Raw genomic sequence first — 17568 nt, forward strand, 5'->3', positions numbered from 1 at the left:
CTGCTCTTCCCTTTTTTATTTTCTCACTTGGTTTCCTTCTTTCTAGAAAGAACAAGGTGCTGGCTTCCGATTTCCACCACATTGTGGCCTGTGCACATGAGGTAAGGCACCCCCAGCCCTTCATCTCATTCTAACTGACATCTTCTGGGCTTCTAGTACATCCCACATGCCAGGGATCATACAGGCTGTCGGTACAGAGTACCTCCCTAGAACCCCAGTCTTCTCCTGAAATCTCTCTCAGTCCGACTGATTGTTTATCTTCCTCCCTGACAGTGAGCTGGAGGGAGGGTCGTCTTGGCTGTAGGATTCTCTGCAAACCCCACAATGGGACTATTTCTCCTTTTAACCCTTCACATCCATCGATTTTGGGTCATGCTTTTTCCTGGTGATCCTGCAGAGGAAGAAAAGCTGTTGGCCTGATGGTAGTTAAATAGCACCAGACCCGGGAAGTACTGGAAAGTGATGGGGTGGGAGAATAGTCACTCCCTCTGTTTTCTATCACCTCTACATAAGTGCACATTGTCAAGTCTTCTCCAATAAGTGTATTATGTAGATCAGATTCAGTGACAATTGGCTCATCTAGCCAAAGTAGAAGAGACCCGGTCTCTGTGACTCTGCCAAGGCAATGGGCCTCTTCCTCGGGTGCACCAGTACTGTCTGGTTCCTCACAGCAATAATGTCTCCTTCTGTTCAGTGGTCAGATGCTCATTTTGTTTCACAGACACTGATGTTGAATGCACCTTGTTTTTGAAATTGGATTTCAGTTTTACTGTCTCAGGTGGCTCTGAGTGAGCATTTCATGTCTCCAGGGCGATAGAACTACTCTTGAGGCCATAGTGTCCCCTGCCTGTTAGAACAGCTCTCTAACATTCAAAATACATAATGATCTGAGTGTCAGAGCGAAGACTGACTCTGTAGACCTTGAGAGAGCCACAGGAAATGCTGCTCTTATGAACTTAAATAGCTACAAGGAGTCACTGGAGTTTTGTCCTCACAATACCGTTGTAATGTTTGTCTGACAATAGAATAATGGTCATTTAAAGGAGAAGCTGTCTGATGATTGACGTTTCAGAGATTATAGCATCTCTTCAGCCTGTATCAAGCCCTTTGTTTATAAAAGATGGCACTGAGTTCTGGATTCCTGAGTGGTGTTTATAACCAGGGTCCTTTCATAGCTGAAGGATTATTAATTTATCATTTCTTAAAAGCATGAGTGCCCAGTTCTTTGAAAAATGTCCCTATGGGTGCTCCACTTGAGATGCACATGCGCTGCATGTGCCTTTGATTGGAGATTTTTTGATAGCAATGCCTGTTTGATCTCCATATGCACTCTAGCTATCCTCAAGCCCTGTACTGAGGATATATAGGTCTGTGACAGATGAACCCCCCCAGTTCCTATAGCAGAAATATGCAATGCTGCTACATGGGCTTCAGTTCACATCTTCTCAGGACACCATGTTTTAGTGCATACCTCAAAGGAAGATGTTGCCTTGGTTCTGCAATTCTGTAAACAATTCTAGACTGGGTTCCAAAACTCTCATCTCCTTCAGAGGGAACTGCTCAGGAGATGTGTTAAGTGGAGCCTCCTCTCTGCTTTGGCATCTTTGTGAGACTTTGCAGTAGAGAAGGAACTGATGGCAGTTTGTTTGTGTCAGCCCTGTATGCCCTCAGTATGAGCCATTACGATAATTAGGGCACATGCCCAGACCTAACAGGCACTGCTGCCAAAAATTTCCTATTGGAGGCACATGCACGTCTTCCATGGACACCCATAGGGGGACACATTTCAAAGACCTCCAGTTACTCTACAAGGTAAGTTACTGCTTCTTATTTTGGGATAGAGTACCAGAGATGTATCTAGTACTTTATAACACAAAAATAGATTCCCTGCCCTGAAGAGCTTCTAGGCTAAGTTGAGAACAAACAGGAGGAGAGGATGATGATGATGATGCATGTGGTTACTTAAGAGGTTAACGCAGGCATCCAGAGGGTAGCTAGCAGGATGAATTCTGCAGTCTGTTTCCAAATTGAGTAAATGTTGCTTCATGTCATCATGTGGCTGATTAGTGACTGTTCAATTCCCATCCCTCTCTTAAAAAGATTTCCAGGGTTGTGTCCTTCAAGATAAGCTGCCCTTAATAGAGTTGATGGCTTCTAGGCTCTTCCAGTGTCTGCAGTGTGACAGAAGATCTTGGACTACTCTGAAGACCAGAAGGAGGGGGATGAACATCCATGTTTCTCTGAAATTGGCTTAAAAAGGGTCCCTGATGTGAGAGACCTTGCTAACTGGGGGAGAGGGGTCTCTCATACAGCTAGTCCCTTTGCTGTGGAAGCAATGGGGAGCTCTCTTTGAATTGAGCCTTGAAATTGCGTTTTTGGGAGCATGGTTAGTCTTCTGGTAATGAATCTGCTACATTGATCCAAGTGTCCAACATGAGGAGGAGTTTTACTTGCATCTTTACTTGTATTTATGGAATTGACTTCTATCCTTGGACCCAAGGGCATGGGCAGGAAGCTCTCCCTGGGGGAGGTGGACTCTCATCATGGAGTGCAGCAGTCCCATATAGGGCTCCCTGAATATGCTCTTGTTTACCCTGATGCTTGTGTGCTGAGCAAGAGGAGCAACTCCTCTGCAGAGTTGTTGCCTTGAAAGAGGATAGTGGAAGGGACAAAATCAGATATCACTTGCCCCCGTTATTTGATGGTGTGTTGGAGCGAGTCTCTGAAAACTGCGTGAGCTGATGTGGAGAGTGGATTTGAGCTGCTGCATCTGGAAATTGTTCCTTTAAACACTGCTTAAATAATCTCTCTTGGACTTTCCAGTTCAATCCGTTATCTCCTTTGTACTCTCTGGATGTTCTTGCTGATGCCTCCCACAGAAGATGCTCACCAGCACACTGCAGTGCCAGGTAATCCCCCTGCTTTGCTCCTATTATGAGGATTGTCTCATTTCCCTTCCTTTGGCACATGTCTGGTTCCTTCAGTACTAGCAAGCCTGTGGGTTAATGCTCTTGGCAACATGGGTTCCAATCCTGATAAAGTGTACACATGCAATGAGTTTGGTCTCCACTCAGTTGCCATTGGGCATGCAGAGTAGTGAGCAATAAGGTTTTGGGGACAGAACATAGTCTGGGTTTGAAATACAGGTTGGACCTCTGCCACACAGTGCCCAGTAATACCAAGCTGGTGGGTTGCTGTAGACCATATGAAGATATAGATGGCCATATCCTTGCCTATTAGAATTGGAAACCAAACTGCAAAGAAGGTGGCGGTAGGCTAATGTGCGTTACTGAGGAACCCTAAGATCCCTGAGTATCTGAAGTGGGTGTCCTGGACGGTTAGCAGACTTGGCAGTAGAAAAACTGAGATGACTTTGTGACTGGTGATATCTCTGTGCTGTGGGATTATGGTGAGAAACTTGGGTCAGGAATGACCAAGAGTTCAGGCATTTTTGAGTTGGCATTGTTTGGTTTGAGGGGGAAAAGTCATGTGCTGTACAAGTGCCTTCTGCTGGCCACTATTAAATCTCATTGAAATGCTGGCCTCACAGAGGTCACTCCAGCATCCTCCACAATTGTTGCTGTCAAAGTGTAATGCACCTTTGCACTCTTCTTACTGTGTGTGGATGAAGCCTGGCCAGGGAGGGAGCTCTACTTGTGTTCTTAAAGACAGATTTATTCTGAAGGAGTTCTCCATACTTAAAGCTTCAGTTTCCTTTCACTTGTTAATTAGTAAATAGGGCATGAAAAATATACTAGGGTTGTTTGTCTAAATGAGGCTTGACATCTTCCCAGCTCAGCCTCTCCTCCCACTGGCTTCTGCAGGGAATTTGTGATGTTGCACCATGATGTCATGCATACAGGTCTGTGACTTCTGCATAGAACACGGCAGCTGGAGGAGCAGTGACAGGATGAGAGTGAAAAGAATCCAAGAGAATATTAACCAGCAAACCTGCTCCTCTCAATGGTTCTCGCCTTCACGTTTGCCTTGCACCCCTGTAAACTTCACCATGAAGCTAGGAGCTGCATCTCTACATAGTGCAGTGAGCAGGTCCCTTCTGGTGCACTGAGCATATGCCCAATGCTGCAAGTGGAACCAGCCATTCCCTGTTCTCCCTGTAAAAACATACCTGTCTCCTGCTAATAAATCCAATCGGGGAAAAAGCTGGTGGCACCTACTTGGCCAGTGAAAGCCCTGCCCTGCTCCCAAAGCTACTGGTTATGGCCGTGTCAAACAAGAGTTTTCTGAAGCAAGTGTGATCATTGGGGTTTCTCATTTCTGCTACGTGAATAATTTAGTAACTAATGGATGGGTGTGCATGTACCCTGAGACCTCTTCTTCAGAAACTACTGCCCTATTTCAAAGTATAAATCTCATGTGCTGGCCCTTTAATCCGGTCTCCTAATCTGTGGTAGTGTGTTGCCATGTGCTGTTAAACAAGTGGTTTATCCACTCTAGAGGTGGCTGAATTTCAGGGGCCTGCAATGAGGATGAAGTGTATAGTGTAGTAAGGTTCCAGTGTATAGTGTGAAAAGTGCTTAAAAATTCTTTGGGATGAATGATGCAGTAGAAATGAAAATGCATGTGCAGCCCTATGTACCTAGGTAAGACTGAAATCTTTAGTGAAAGGTCTTTCACTTTACCTAGAGGTGTTGCCAAAGGTATAAAAATGCCAGCACACTTTCACAAACTTCATTATAGAAAGGTTCCCACAACAAACAGTTGCTCTTTAAAGCCAAGTTCTCCTTTAACCCCTTACAGAGCCACGAAAAGGTCCATAAACAGCCTTCGTAAATCCTAACACAAGGTTTCAGAGTCCTGTGAATCTACTCATTCACTGCTCTAGTTATCAAAATCTCCCAGTGTTTCAGGTTTGGACCTAGCTGATGTTATTGTAAGCTCCAAATAATCTTCCTACAGCGATGGCTTCTATCTGTCTACTTATCAAATGGCTTTGGGAAAACACAGGGCGTGGGAAGAAAGTTTAAAGATCATGTGATGTTTGGTTAGACATTAGCCTATCCTGGCAGTATTGTAGCAATATACTGAATGCCCACTTTCAGCATGGTGCTCACTGTGCCAAATACTGCTTCCCTCTATTCAATTTCTTGCCTTAAAGATGGCTGCCTTTAGAAAGTCTTTTGCAAATGTATCTGCTAGAAACCCAGTTATCAGGTGGAGTTTGTTCCCTTTTCCCTTGTGGAAATGTTTTCTTTGCCTCTCTGGTGGCTTTTGGTGCAGTTTGTCTGGTTGTGCAGTGCAGTGAGTGCTTTGGAGCCCAGTGCGTCATTTAAACAGAGCTGCTGGCCCGAATGCTGAATGCACAGCTATGAGCATATAAGAAGGGCTTTTCAGTGTCAAGGAGAAGGTTCTGTATGGAGGGTTCCTTGGGAAGATACCGTTGAAAGGCTGTATAAATTGTACCATACTAGATTTCCTTTCTTGCTTTATGTCTGCGATTCAGAGAGATTTTGTTCAAAGTGTTTGGGCAGCACTGGGGATTTCACACCCATCATTAGAAGCGGTTTTGTGTGTGTGTGTGTGGTGACTCTGTTATCATTAGTGGTATAATTTTATTTTGCAAAGCAAGGAGAGTTTTCTGCTTTCTAGCAGCTCTCCTCAGGGATAGTTGGTGTATTAATTTGCTGTATTGCCTCCTGGCTGTTCCCAGGCTGTTTTTCCTCTTCATCGTGGAATTTTTAATGGCCCTGCTGCCTCTCGGGAGGTGTGCAAGGAAGAGTACCTCAGGGATCGCTTCCCTTTTTTCACATGCCTATAATTACTCTCCTTTAAGAGCACAAAAGCGTTTGCTAATCATGCCTTGTCTGTTAAGATTTCCACTTGACGATGCAGCCTTTTAGAGGCAAGTGAGCAGAGGCTTGCATGGACAGCCGAAGTATTGTACTCCCCCTCTTCTTCCCTTTATCCCTTTCACCACCACCCATTTTTCTCTGCTGCACCTAGAAACTGTATGGAGTGGTAGTGCTGAGCACTACCTATTTGAGTACGGCAAATGGGCTAGGTTTGTAGCGGCTCAGAAGCATTGATTAGTCATTAAAATGTTCCATGGCTCCATCATTGGGAAGGTGCTTCATGTTTGTTTTTGGCCCATTGGTCTGGAATCATGATCTTCCCAAGAGTTTAAGAATTTCAGAGCGGACTTGAGCCTCTGTTCCTTTTCCCTCTGGACGTTGGAGTCTGAGTTATGGGTGGAGGGAAGACAGATTGCTTCCATTTCCATTTGTTGGCTGATCAATGAGATCCAAAATGAGATTGGGGAGGAAACTCATTTATTGTCCTTTCTGGAGGTCAGAAGAAGAGGGGGGATGGTCTGTGTCCAGGCAGACAGGATGTTTAGATTATGAGTGCGAGGAGCCTAAATTAGGGAGACCTCTGAATTGTGTTCCTGAATCCACATTGGTAAGGTAGAATGAGGCAGAGGGATCCCTTCTTCTTCCCTGTTTGACATCTTTACTTGGGACACTGGAAGGAAGGCAGTTCACTTGTGTGCTATCAACACAGTTCTCAGTAAAGAGTGGTGTTTACTACTTCTTTACAAATCCTTTCTTGGGTGACTGTGCTGCCATTGCATGAAGGCTGAGGAGTATAGTAAATGACCCATGAGGTTTACATGATTTCAGAAGTCAACAATCTTATGGTGATTTTGGAACCTAAAAATGTGCTCCTTTAGGACTCCCTGGGGCTCAGGGTGGTAGAAGAGGAGATGCTGCTGTGCGAAGGAATTGTGTGTTCTGTGATGTGATAACAAGAGACCTTAGCATGCATAGGAGCTGTGTGTGCTGATTGGATGAGCACCTTGTAGTGATTTACACACATGTGATTTGCAGATCAGACTTCGGTGCCCAGCTGGTTGTATCATTTCAAAGAGGAGGAGGAACTCTGCTCTCACTATTAATTTTGACCTTTGAAGCCACTGTAAACAGCCTCAGGTTTTACCTCAGGGCTTAGAAAAGGAACCTTTTATTTGGCCTCTGTTGCTGCCTCACCAGCAAACAGCAGCAACAACTGGGCTGTGTGCTGCTTTAGTACCAATAGCCTTGTTAGAATACTGTCTCTGTTGAACATTTACTTTAACATGAAGCTATAGTAGTCTTTGTTTGTAAGACATTAGATTCATGGCCACTCCTAATGCTCACTGTAACTTCACTGGTGTGATACAAATGCTTTGCATCCAAGGATATGGTTAGAATAAGGTTGCCATGGATTATGTCAGCAGAGAAACAGGGCAGTGTGGGATTTTAGTGAGACACTTGCACCTTGTGTGTTCTATGTACTCCATCTTCCAAGGAAGTCTTAGATTGGGCATCATAATCACAGAGTCCAGGTGAGGTCCTTTTGTATGCCAGTGGGAATCTTTGCAACAGCTATTGCTCTGGAGAGCTTTTCCTCTTGACTAAATTTTCCTTTTGATTTGAAATTGGCATTTTTTTTTTTTAATCTGGCATGGAGAGTTCTGTGAAAAGCCTGTGATGCCATTTTGTTTTCTGCAGTTGTGGTGCTTCTGAGCCAATGTCTTGGAAAATTGAATGTCAGTTTACAAACCAGGCTTAGTTTTAGTGACTAAGTGAAATGAACATGATGTTTGTCAGTCTAGTTCCTTGTAGACAAGTGTCCACATCACACAAACTACCATTGCAATTGGTGCTAATTGGTTCCCTTCCTAGAAAAGCGAAGGACTGAACTCTCCTCTTTGTCCTAGTGATGATTCCTCCAGTTCAGGCTTTCTATATCTTGATGGGATGAAGGCAAAGAGGAGCTTCTATTGTGCTCTACTGATCTGGGGATAAAACAGAGGATTTCAGGATCCCAGGCTGTCAGTCACGCCATTTATTTAATTAAAAAAAAAAGCATCTCTGGCTAAGCAAGTGATGGTGCAAAAGGAAGCCATAGTCTACACTTTTCTGGCGCACAGTAGGCACAACAGCAAAATCCATCCTGCTGTCCATCAAAGGGTCTTCCCCTTCTCCAGGCTCAGCTTTATGCTTTGTACATCCTGACTTAAAACATTAAGAACAGGATGGGAGAGAATCCAGATGCTCAAGAGAACCCCCCAGTCTTGTGGTAAAAATACCATGGTCTGTGGATAACCATAGACTTTCTCTCAGAAATATATTCTTGCTATACCCACATAGTTTCTCATTCCTTTGCTGTTTGTGATGAGAGGCTGACAGAGGAGTTGCTACATTTTTAGAGAGACAAAGTGAGTGAGGTAATATCTTTTATTGGACCAATTTCTGTTGGTGAGAGAGAGAAGCTTTCGAGCTTGCACCTTTCTCAGGACAGAATCTCCCAGTTCTTCCTCTTAGATAGGGTACCTGGGTTACAGTCCTCTGAGTACCTCCTGTGATTACTCAGCAGTCCCTACTGTGATTGGACCCTGCAAGGCTGTGGGGCTCTGTCCAGCAGATAATACATAATGACCAGATAGCCTTCTCCAAAACAAAGTATTGCAGCATACCATTTTAAAACAAAACCAATCTGTACCCCTTTCCAGCTTACCTGAGTTTAGGCCAAAATCATTCAGATCCTCCCACAGGGCATGCCTCTGACTGCTCCCCATGAGCAGCATTTGACAACTCATTCCTACCCCCACTTTTCTTCTCTAAGCTACTTTGTAACTGGTTAGTGTCCTTTTGATATTTTGGTTCCAGCCTTGGCAGGACAGCTATGTAACTCCTGGCTGGAGCCTATGCTATGGCCCCAGCTTTGGAGCATTCTGGGAGGACCCCTTCAGTGTGCCAGACACCCTGGGAGTCCCACTCTTCCTCCAGGGTTAGCCATGTAGCTTCACCGCCTCCTTAGGCTGGACCTCTTGGCCTTCAGCACTGCTGCTTCACACTGTGAGCTCAATTCAGCGAGTTCCACTGAGACAGACCCCGATGAGAGAGATTTTTACATTCTTAAGAAGCAATGCACTTCTGCAAGCATCTGCAGATATTCAGCCAGTGTTGTCAAACAGTCAGGCTTATTAGTCAACTGGAACACAGCGTAGGAAGTTTTTGGTTATCATAGAGAAATGTAGGTTAAAGCATAGTCCATTCTGGGTAGCCAGAACCCAGCCAAGCTGTAGTGAACCCCATTGTTCAAGCTCTGCCTGTCCCTCCTTCATCAGATTCCCCAGTGTATGCCCAGCTGCTACTCCCAACGCACACTTAACTTTCGCCTCATATCCCACACCCCAAGTCCTTTGTTCTCCAGCTTGGGAAATGCTGTTTAGCCTCCCTGCTGAGAGGTGGGGCAATCTGTGGTAGTTGGTTGCAAGGTTTCAATACTTGTGATCGGATTTGCCATTGTCTTCATGGATTCTCCACTGATATGGGGCTGGCCTCAGCCAATTCCTTTCCAATGACCCACTTAGTCCCAGACAGCTAGGCACCATTCATACCTGTGTCTTAGCCTGGCCCAAGAGCAAACAGACATTTTCCCCCCACTAGGTAACAATGCAGCTTATAGGGAAAACTGAGACATACATAGGCTTCATACAAACATTACAAAAAATTCCCACTTCGTCACAGCCTATATGTAGGATCTTTACAGTTAATGGTTCAACCTGGTCTCTTGCTGTTTGTCAGAAGGTGACTTATCTATACCAATTGACTGGTCTTCCTGTTTGCTTTTGCTAGGCATGCAGCTCCAAATAACCCAATATAGCTACCCTATACCTCTCCTTACAACAACCGAGAATCGTATGAAATATATAGTATTTGTAGGTTAATACAGAGCAGTGCCACATCCTTGATAAGATATACTCCATATGCTTGGACTTTCTCTGTCATCCTAATGCACTTTAATAGGGTACATCTGTCCCCCCACCCCCCAACGTATGCCCCTGTATGCAGATTTACAGTGCCCTAAAGTGCACTGAACACTTGAAATTGACACTTTTACCATCAGGTCAATCAAAGTTAGTGAGCAGTCAGTAGGCTCCTGATTAACTAACTGGACTGTGAGTGATCAATAAGGGATAAATCTGAATGAAATACATATTATGCTTTATGATCCCTGAGCCTTTGTTGTAGTAGTAGCAGGGATGCTGAATGCAGCATAGTTTGTACTCGCATCTGACTAGGAAGCTGCTCCTGCTGTTTTCAGTGCAGTAAATAATTCTGAAACTTTGACTGTTTTTTAAATTCTGTTTCTTTGTAATTGTAATGAGAGGTGGTTGGGGTTTGAGCACCAAGCTTGGAGCTCCTGTATTCTAATCCTAGCCATAGCTTCCTTCAGTGGCTTGTGGCAAATCACTTCACATCTTTGCCTCGGTGGGAATGATAATGCCCATCTCCTTCCCAGGAGTATTGTGGGAAATAACTGGTTAATGTTTGTATAGAGTTATAAAGTTGAAAAGTGCTATAGAAGAGCTAGTTATTTTATTTTATATGGTAATCTAGCTTGTTTATATAATCATCTTGTAATCTAGCCCCGCCTTAGAAAAGTACAAAATAAAAATCTTGGACTACAATTGTTTGTTTTAATCTCTTCTGGCTGTTCAGGTTCAGATGTTCAGAAACCCAGGCCACAATTGTCAAATTTTGTGTGCCATCATGAATGTATGTGCACATCAGGTATTTGAGTGAGTAGGGGTCACGTAGATGTCTAGCTGGCCTTTCGTGTGCACAGATACCTCATTTGCATGCGCGTGCGCACACACACACACACACACATTGTGTGAGCATTTCTGAAACATGTCCCATAGGTCCAGAGTTTCGGTAGGCTTCTGTTTCCTGCACATGCTCATTCAAACACTTGAGCCTGATCTGCACTTGCAAAATTGAGGGCATTTGAAAATTTGGCCTTTAGTGAAAGCTGACTTCCAGGCTTAAAATAAAATCATTCCATTGGTAAAATTTCTTAATATCTCCTCAGTGACTGATTTCATGTTGCACATAATGACTCCTGGCAGCTTTTAAACTTTAATTGATGATACAGAATGCAAGATTTTGTTCTGTTGTGCATTTTTATTCTTCAGTATTCATGAATTTGAGACTTCTAACTGGCTAGAGTCAGGGATGCTTCCACAGTTAGTAGCACTCCCTGGTTAGCCTTGTTCTCATCGCTTCCCACAGTTATGCTGATGCAGTTCAGAGTTGAATTGCAGCATGCAGTCCTGGATTCCTATGAGCTCAGATTCACAAACTGTGTGAACACATTATGAGCAAACATATTTCTAAATGAACAAACACTCAGTTGGAAATATGAAAGCACGAACCTCATTTCCCTGGTGATCTACAAGAGACTGGAACCCATGACCCTAAGGATGAAAAGCATAGTTATTAAACCACTAGAAAAAAATAATTATAGAAATACCAGCTGTAAAAGTATGAGGATCTGAAAGAAATGGAAGCTTTCATTATATCTTAGGTACTTACATGGCCTCCATTACTGTAGTATTTGAATGCCTCGCAATCTTAAATGTAATTTTCCCCACACCCCTGTGAGATAGGAAGTGCTATTATTCCTGTTTTACAGACGGAACAGAGGCAGAGAGAGATTTAGGCTGTCTACACTGTGTCCCACAGTTTGGATTATAGGGGTGTGGATAGCAGTGCGCACAAGGCAGCACATAATGGAGGCTAGGGTAGGCTAAGCCTTCCCAAACTTTGCGCCGAAGGCAGGGTGGGCGGCAGATTACCCCACAGGACACAGGCCCGGGGGGCCTGACTAATTTGGGACCCCTGGAAAAATCTGTCCCCGCCACGGGCCTGGGACTGGAGGAGCTCTCCTCTCAGCCACAGAGCTTTTCAGCTCTTCGGGCCACAGTGAGAGGGACTTGGGGGGTAGAGATGGAGTGGGGGCGGGCCCACATGGAAGGGGCAGAACAGGGCAGGGCTGGGTTCAGAATGGGGGTGGGGCTGCAGGGAAGGGGTGGGGCAGCAGGTGGAATGTGGGAGGGGCTCCAGGCTTGGAGCTCACAGGATCCTTCCTTCTTCCTCCCTCTCCCCCTCGTGGCCCTGACCAAGGTCTCAGCCACTGCCCCCCTCCTCCATCTGGAGTCCTGGGGGGCTGAGAGCAGCAAGCAGGGGCATGGCCTTGGACAGAAGAGGTGGGGCAGGAGGCTAGCCTCCCCAAGGGGAAGCTTCCCAAGTGCTGTGCCTCAACTCCCCCGTGTTGCACACTGTGGTTGCGAACTAAAAGGTTGCTAGTTCACATTAACAATCTTTTATTTCAGTGGTTCTCAACTTTTTTGGGCTCAGGACCCATTTGTAATGTTCATGGCCTGTCAGAACCCAGTGAATGGTCTCAGGGTGGAGGCCCTGGGGTAGTTTTGAGAGGGTCCTGCCCAGCACTCACCCCACAGTGGCTGTTCCTGCAGCTCCTGAACTGTGGGGCCTGGCTGGGGCTGGCTCTCCGCTCCGGGCATTGCAACCTCTGGGGTTGTAGCGCTGCTCAGGTTTGGCCCTGCCCCCCTGACTGGACCAAATTTGTGTGAGTGGAGTTAGGCCAAAATGAGTGAGGTCACATCAGGACTCCCATCATCATGATGACTGGGCCAAACCTGAGTGGCGGTGGGACCCAGAGGTTGCAGTGCCTGGAGCAGGGACGCGAGCCCAGCCAGCCCTGTGGGACAGGAGCTGCCACGCAACCCTTTGAAACAGTCTGGTGACTCAATTTTGGGTCCTGACCTACAGGTTGAGACACCCTGCTCTACATTATTGCCAGTGAGGAACCTTTTAGTTTACACTCGCAGTGTCCAACTGGGGGAGTTACAGCACTGCTATTCACACCCCTGTAGTATGAACCATGGGGCAGTGTAGACAAGCCCCAAGTGACATGAAGTTTGTGGCAGAGCAGGAACTTGAACTCAATTTCACTGTTAAGTTATTCTTCCTTATTCATTCTGGATTGTTTGGGTGGGTCTCCTCAAACTACTGCTATGAATGTATTTTCTGAATTAAACTCCTTGATATTTCTTCTTATGAGCAGAGGTCAGTGTTGGTGGGAGGGATTAGATGACAGTGCTCTGTTCAACCTTCATCCACAATCCCAGTTCCACTGTGATCCATAATAATAGAATGTTTTTTCTAAAGTGATAAACGGTTAAATTGGTGTCATAGAAACCATTATCATTATGCTTCAGAGTTTACATAAGCTCATATGAATGGGCAGTTTAGGCTTTTAAACTGTTTCAGCCTATGCATTGGCTCAGTGAGGCTGCATTACAAAATGATGTATGTGCAAGCATGGACCAAGCTCTGATGTGTTCAGCACAATTGCATAACACAGTGTTGAAAACACGGGAGCCTGATTTACAACTGCACCGGCTTAAGCACTCATGTATTTGTACCAGAAAACAGATACAATATTTGTAGTCTAGGCATGCTTCAAGATAACATTCTAAATGTGATGTGAGTGCAGAGCTATTTTCATAACCATAGGGGCAAGAACACTTGCCTTACTTTTTAATGAAAACTTATATTCTGCAGAAGGTGATAGGGCCCCACAGAAATGCTGATATCACATCCACCAAGTACCTGTTCAGTCCCATCCCTGCCTGTGCAATGATTTTATTAGCTCTTTCTTTGAAGAGCAGTCTATATTTTGGGAAAATTAATCTGCTGCCCCAGCTCATATCTTGGATCTGGTGTCTGAGCTTGAGGATGAAAAAAGTTTTGGCCATAGGCTGTGGATGCGGTGGGGGATGTGAATGAGTTGCTGCTGCTTCTAGAGGCTGTCTCTTTACCCAGGCAGCAAGCAGGTGGATGGAAGCTGGCCAGATAGTGTTAAGGCTTAGTGGTCTGTGTCCCTTCTTGATAATGTGATATCAGGACAATCTTTTTAATATTTCAATTTTTCTCCCCAGACAGACAAATATACACCTGGGACCGCCCTGCTCAAGGGATATCAAGAGGAAACGAAAGCCAGCAGCAGCTGTAGCCTCTCTTTCCAGCCCTACTTCAGGTAACTTGATTTAACCCTAGCACCTCTGTCTGTGCACTGTCACTTGTCCTGAGAGGACATTCCAGCATAGGCAAAGCAAATTTTCAAAAGTGGCTAGTGATATTGGGTGCTTTGGTTTTTGGATCCCTAACTTGTGATGCCTTAAAGTGCCTTGATTTTTTTTTTCAGAAAGTCTGAAGCATTCACCCTCTGAAAACCATGCCTTTTGAAGGTATTTTAAGTTGGGCACCCAAAAATCACTAGTCACTTGAAAATCTTGGTGTGGAGGTCTAAGGTAGGAATTCCTAAGTTGGAGAGAGGGGGAAGACTGTCTGAAAATAGCACAATATTTGCAGGAATATTGAGGATTAAAGTTAAATGAAACACAAGTGAGAAGGTGATGATGAGTTATGTCTGTAAGTGGCTTGCATTTTGTACAGCAACAAAAAGAGTGGCCTGAGTGAATATATGAAGGTGCACCCATGGTGAGTTATCATTCACATTGCAAGGTCTTTCAATGTCAATATTTGGTGCTGTTGCTGCATAAGCCATTATTTCCACAGTTTAAAATTTAAGCCATTCAACCCCATGGTGATAAGGAGGTGAGCTCCTGTACTTCCCAGATCTTTCACGATGCCTGGTATGAACTGGTGGTTTGGCTCCCTCTCTTAAGGAGATCTCTGCACCCTTTGCTGCAAGAGCCTAGTTCTCGCTGAGGTTTATGGCTCACCTCTAAATAGCCATACTGGTAACGCTAACTCCACCTAGAGCCATTTACCACTGCAAGTGGTAATGGCTCCTGTTCCTCTTCTTGCTCCAGGAATGTAACATCTAGAATTCTGGCTTTTTTTCCAGGTGGATTATACCTCAGAAGTGACTATTTTTTAGGACTATTTTTTGAAGGTGACTCAGGTGTGAAATGGGTATAAATCTGAGGATCAAAGAGGTTTTTAAAAGGATGGGGAGATACCTGGCTAGAGTGAGTTCACTCCTGGAAACTTTTTAATTCCAACATGCAATTTCTATGTGACCCCATGTTCCTCTGGTAGCTTGTGACTAAATTGTTGTGTCAGGAATCAGCAGCAAGAAGGATGCGTGGCCAAGAGCAAAGTGGTGATCAGATTTAGGAAACAATGGAAAAGACCAGAGGAACCACCAGTGGATGGATGGAATCATGTCGGTGCCTTTTCTGGGGGTTTGTGGGAGATTAAGAATAACTGAGCTGGAAGGAAATCATGCAGCCAGTACAGTTCAGATTATATGTCTAGTCAGTGTGTATCCAGAGGGATCTCTGTGCTTGTTTCAAAGGGACAGAAAAAATGTGGCTGGTAAGCAAATGAAGAGTGTCAGTTTGCTTCTTCCTGGCAATAGTCTGTTTGCTGGTATTCTTGGATTTAGCAGTTCCATTGGTGGCCTTGAATGTTATAACAGGATAATCAGATTCCTAGTGTGGAAGGGTGTATAGAAATGTATCTGAATAGCTAATTACGATAATTTTTTGGGGTATATAGAGTTCTTAATGGGAATTCTTGACCTGTCATTATATTTTATCCTTCTGCTGCTTTCCAGGGTTCTTCCTGTTCAGAATGTAACTTTTGTGGTGTATTACTGCTCTCTTTCTATAGACTTAATCTTCCATTTCTATGGCTGCTTTCATCAAAATAAATCCCAAAACACTTTAAACAATTTAATCCAGCCTTGTGTTTATAAGATAACACAAAGAGATAATCACAGACTCCCTGCCTCTCTCGTGCATTCTCACTAGTTACTAAAATGTCATTAACCAGGGTTTCCCCTTCCTTAGGTTAGTTTGGCAACCTCACTTTCTCTCACTGCAGATGTCTCTTTGAGGAATCCTATTCCTTCAATGAACGATAAAGTTCTGGAGTGAATTAGATTTCAGGCCCATAAATGAGAGTAGTACACAGTGCCAGACTTCTCCTTTAAATAGCTCCTTGGCTGAGTCCAACTGCTCTTGTCTCACTTGTTGACCAGGTTCTGCTTCATTGAGCTCCTTTTTCGCAACCCGAGCCCCATGGAGGTGAAGGACACCACCTAAGCTGGCTCCATCAGTCAGGAGAACAAATGGGCTTGCTCTGCCTAACATCGGGCCATCTCGTATTCCACCTCTTTTATAGAGATGAGTGATGAAGAGGGGCTTGTTCCGCTTTGCAGCTGTATTAATACACATCAGGGGCCAGCTCCTGGCACTAAATCATGCTTCTGCATACATCTGTTATCGGACTCCTCACCAGTGTGATGAACAAGACTGCAGATAGAGGCTTCCTCGTGTCATTCTTTATAGGATTTTCCTAAAAGAATAAATAGCTCAAATCTCTGCCAACACTCTCCCCTGTCATTGTGATGAATTTAGCTTCTTCCTTAAACATGCAGCTACAAATCTTCCCCAGTCACACCCTCCCCCATCCACACAAAGTTTTAAGTTGAATTTGACTGAATTCAGCAGATGTTGTTAAAGACCATATGAGATGCACACACTCCTTTCCAGTGTCAGGAATGAAAGGAGAGACCTGGGACTTCATTTATTTGGAAACTTAATAGGCAAGTGAAGTTAATTATGCCTTTGATCCCCAGTAAATAGTGTCTGGTAACACTTGTTCTGTCAGAGACCTATATTCAAAGGCATGCCTGGATGTACCCAATAAACTAAGGGGAGCATCCAAATCTACATCCCATTGTCAGAGCAGGAAATTTCCAGTAACAGCACTGCTGCCTGAGGCAACCAAATTAGTGACTACTGCTAAAATAGATGTCACTGGAGAAGAGAGATCTGGACATTTCCCCCCAGAACTCTTGAGAACTAACAGGAAGGAATTCAGAAGGAGACTTCAGTGCCTCAGGAAATTACTCTTGTCTTCAGAAATGTGCTGGGCAGTCCTTTTTACTCAGTTGCTCAGAAAGGCTGAGACTCAAAGCCAGTGCGTTCCAGCTAGAAAGCAGAGTAGCAGATGGGAATTCTGTCATGTTTAAAACACAAATTCTGGCTAGAGCAGGTAGCCATAGGAGTGAGGAGATGTTTGTAATGCGGTGCATCAGACTGGGTGTCCCAGATGGTCTTCTGTAACTTGGCTGAATGCAAAAGGGATGTGAACAATTCTTCTCTGTTGTGAGAATATTTAAGTATTGGCTATGTACTTGGTGCTGTACAAAACACAGAAGCAGAAATGCTCTTAGAGACTAACAAATGAAATAATGTATCGTTTAGTTTATTCCTCTAAACAATATTCATCCTGTCAAGTTCTGTTAATGGGGACTGGCTGACTCAGGAGATGGAGATTGGGAATGGGATATGGAGCATTTTACCTCTAAACTGCTAGCTGCAATCCAGTCCAGGTGTTAGGTGACTGTTGAGTTTAGGTATGGAGACTTTGACCTGTTCCAGTCTGGTCCAACTTGAAGAAGTGTTTGGTTTAGGAGATTGCAAATGAGTTCTACTCTGGTCTGTCTTGCCCCAGCTGTGTAGGTGTTTGTGATACACTGTCTACCCTACTGAGTCCATGCAGAGGTTCACAGTGCATTTGCTTTATCTGTACCATTCTCTATTTGGACACCAGAACATCACTGCCTTTCCTTTGCAGCTCTCTCCTTACAGAGCTCACATGATGACTCCACCCTGTCCCTCATGCTAAAACAGTTGTGCTTGCCCAGGAT

The 17568-nt window shown here is 44.5% G+C and overlaps 1 protein-coding gene across 13 annotated transcripts in view; it reads left to right on the forward strand.

The window, feature by feature from the left end:
* The window catches only part of GPATCH2L (G-patch domain containing 2 like), a 44934-nt gene that overhangs the window by 14679 nt on the left and 12687 nt on the right, over positions 1–17568 (forward strand). For 4 of the 13 annotated variants that reach the window (XM_038406886.2, XM_043516222.1, XM_043516220.1 and 1 more), the window contains exons 7-9: positions 47–101; positions 2824–2909; positions 13820–13917. In XM_038406886.2, coding sequence (XP_038262814.1) covers positions 47–101; positions 2824–2909; positions 13820–13917 — 239 coding nt within the window. Of the gene's footprint in view, positions 1–46; positions 102–2823; positions 2910–13819; positions 13918–14569; positions 14614–16907; positions 16911–17568 lie in introns of those variants that run through there. The other 9 variants (XR_006281950.1, XM_043516228.1, XM_043516224.1 and 6 more) reach the window with 5 other exon arrangements.

This window comes from Dermochelys coriacea, chromosome 6 (genome assembly GCF_009764565.3).
Source record: "Dermochelys coriacea isolate rDerCor1 chromosome 6, rDerCor1.pri.v4, whole genome shotgun sequence".
NCBI classification, from domain to species: domain Eukaryota; kingdom Metazoa; phylum Chordata; order Testudines; family Dermochelyidae; genus Dermochelys; species Dermochelys coriacea.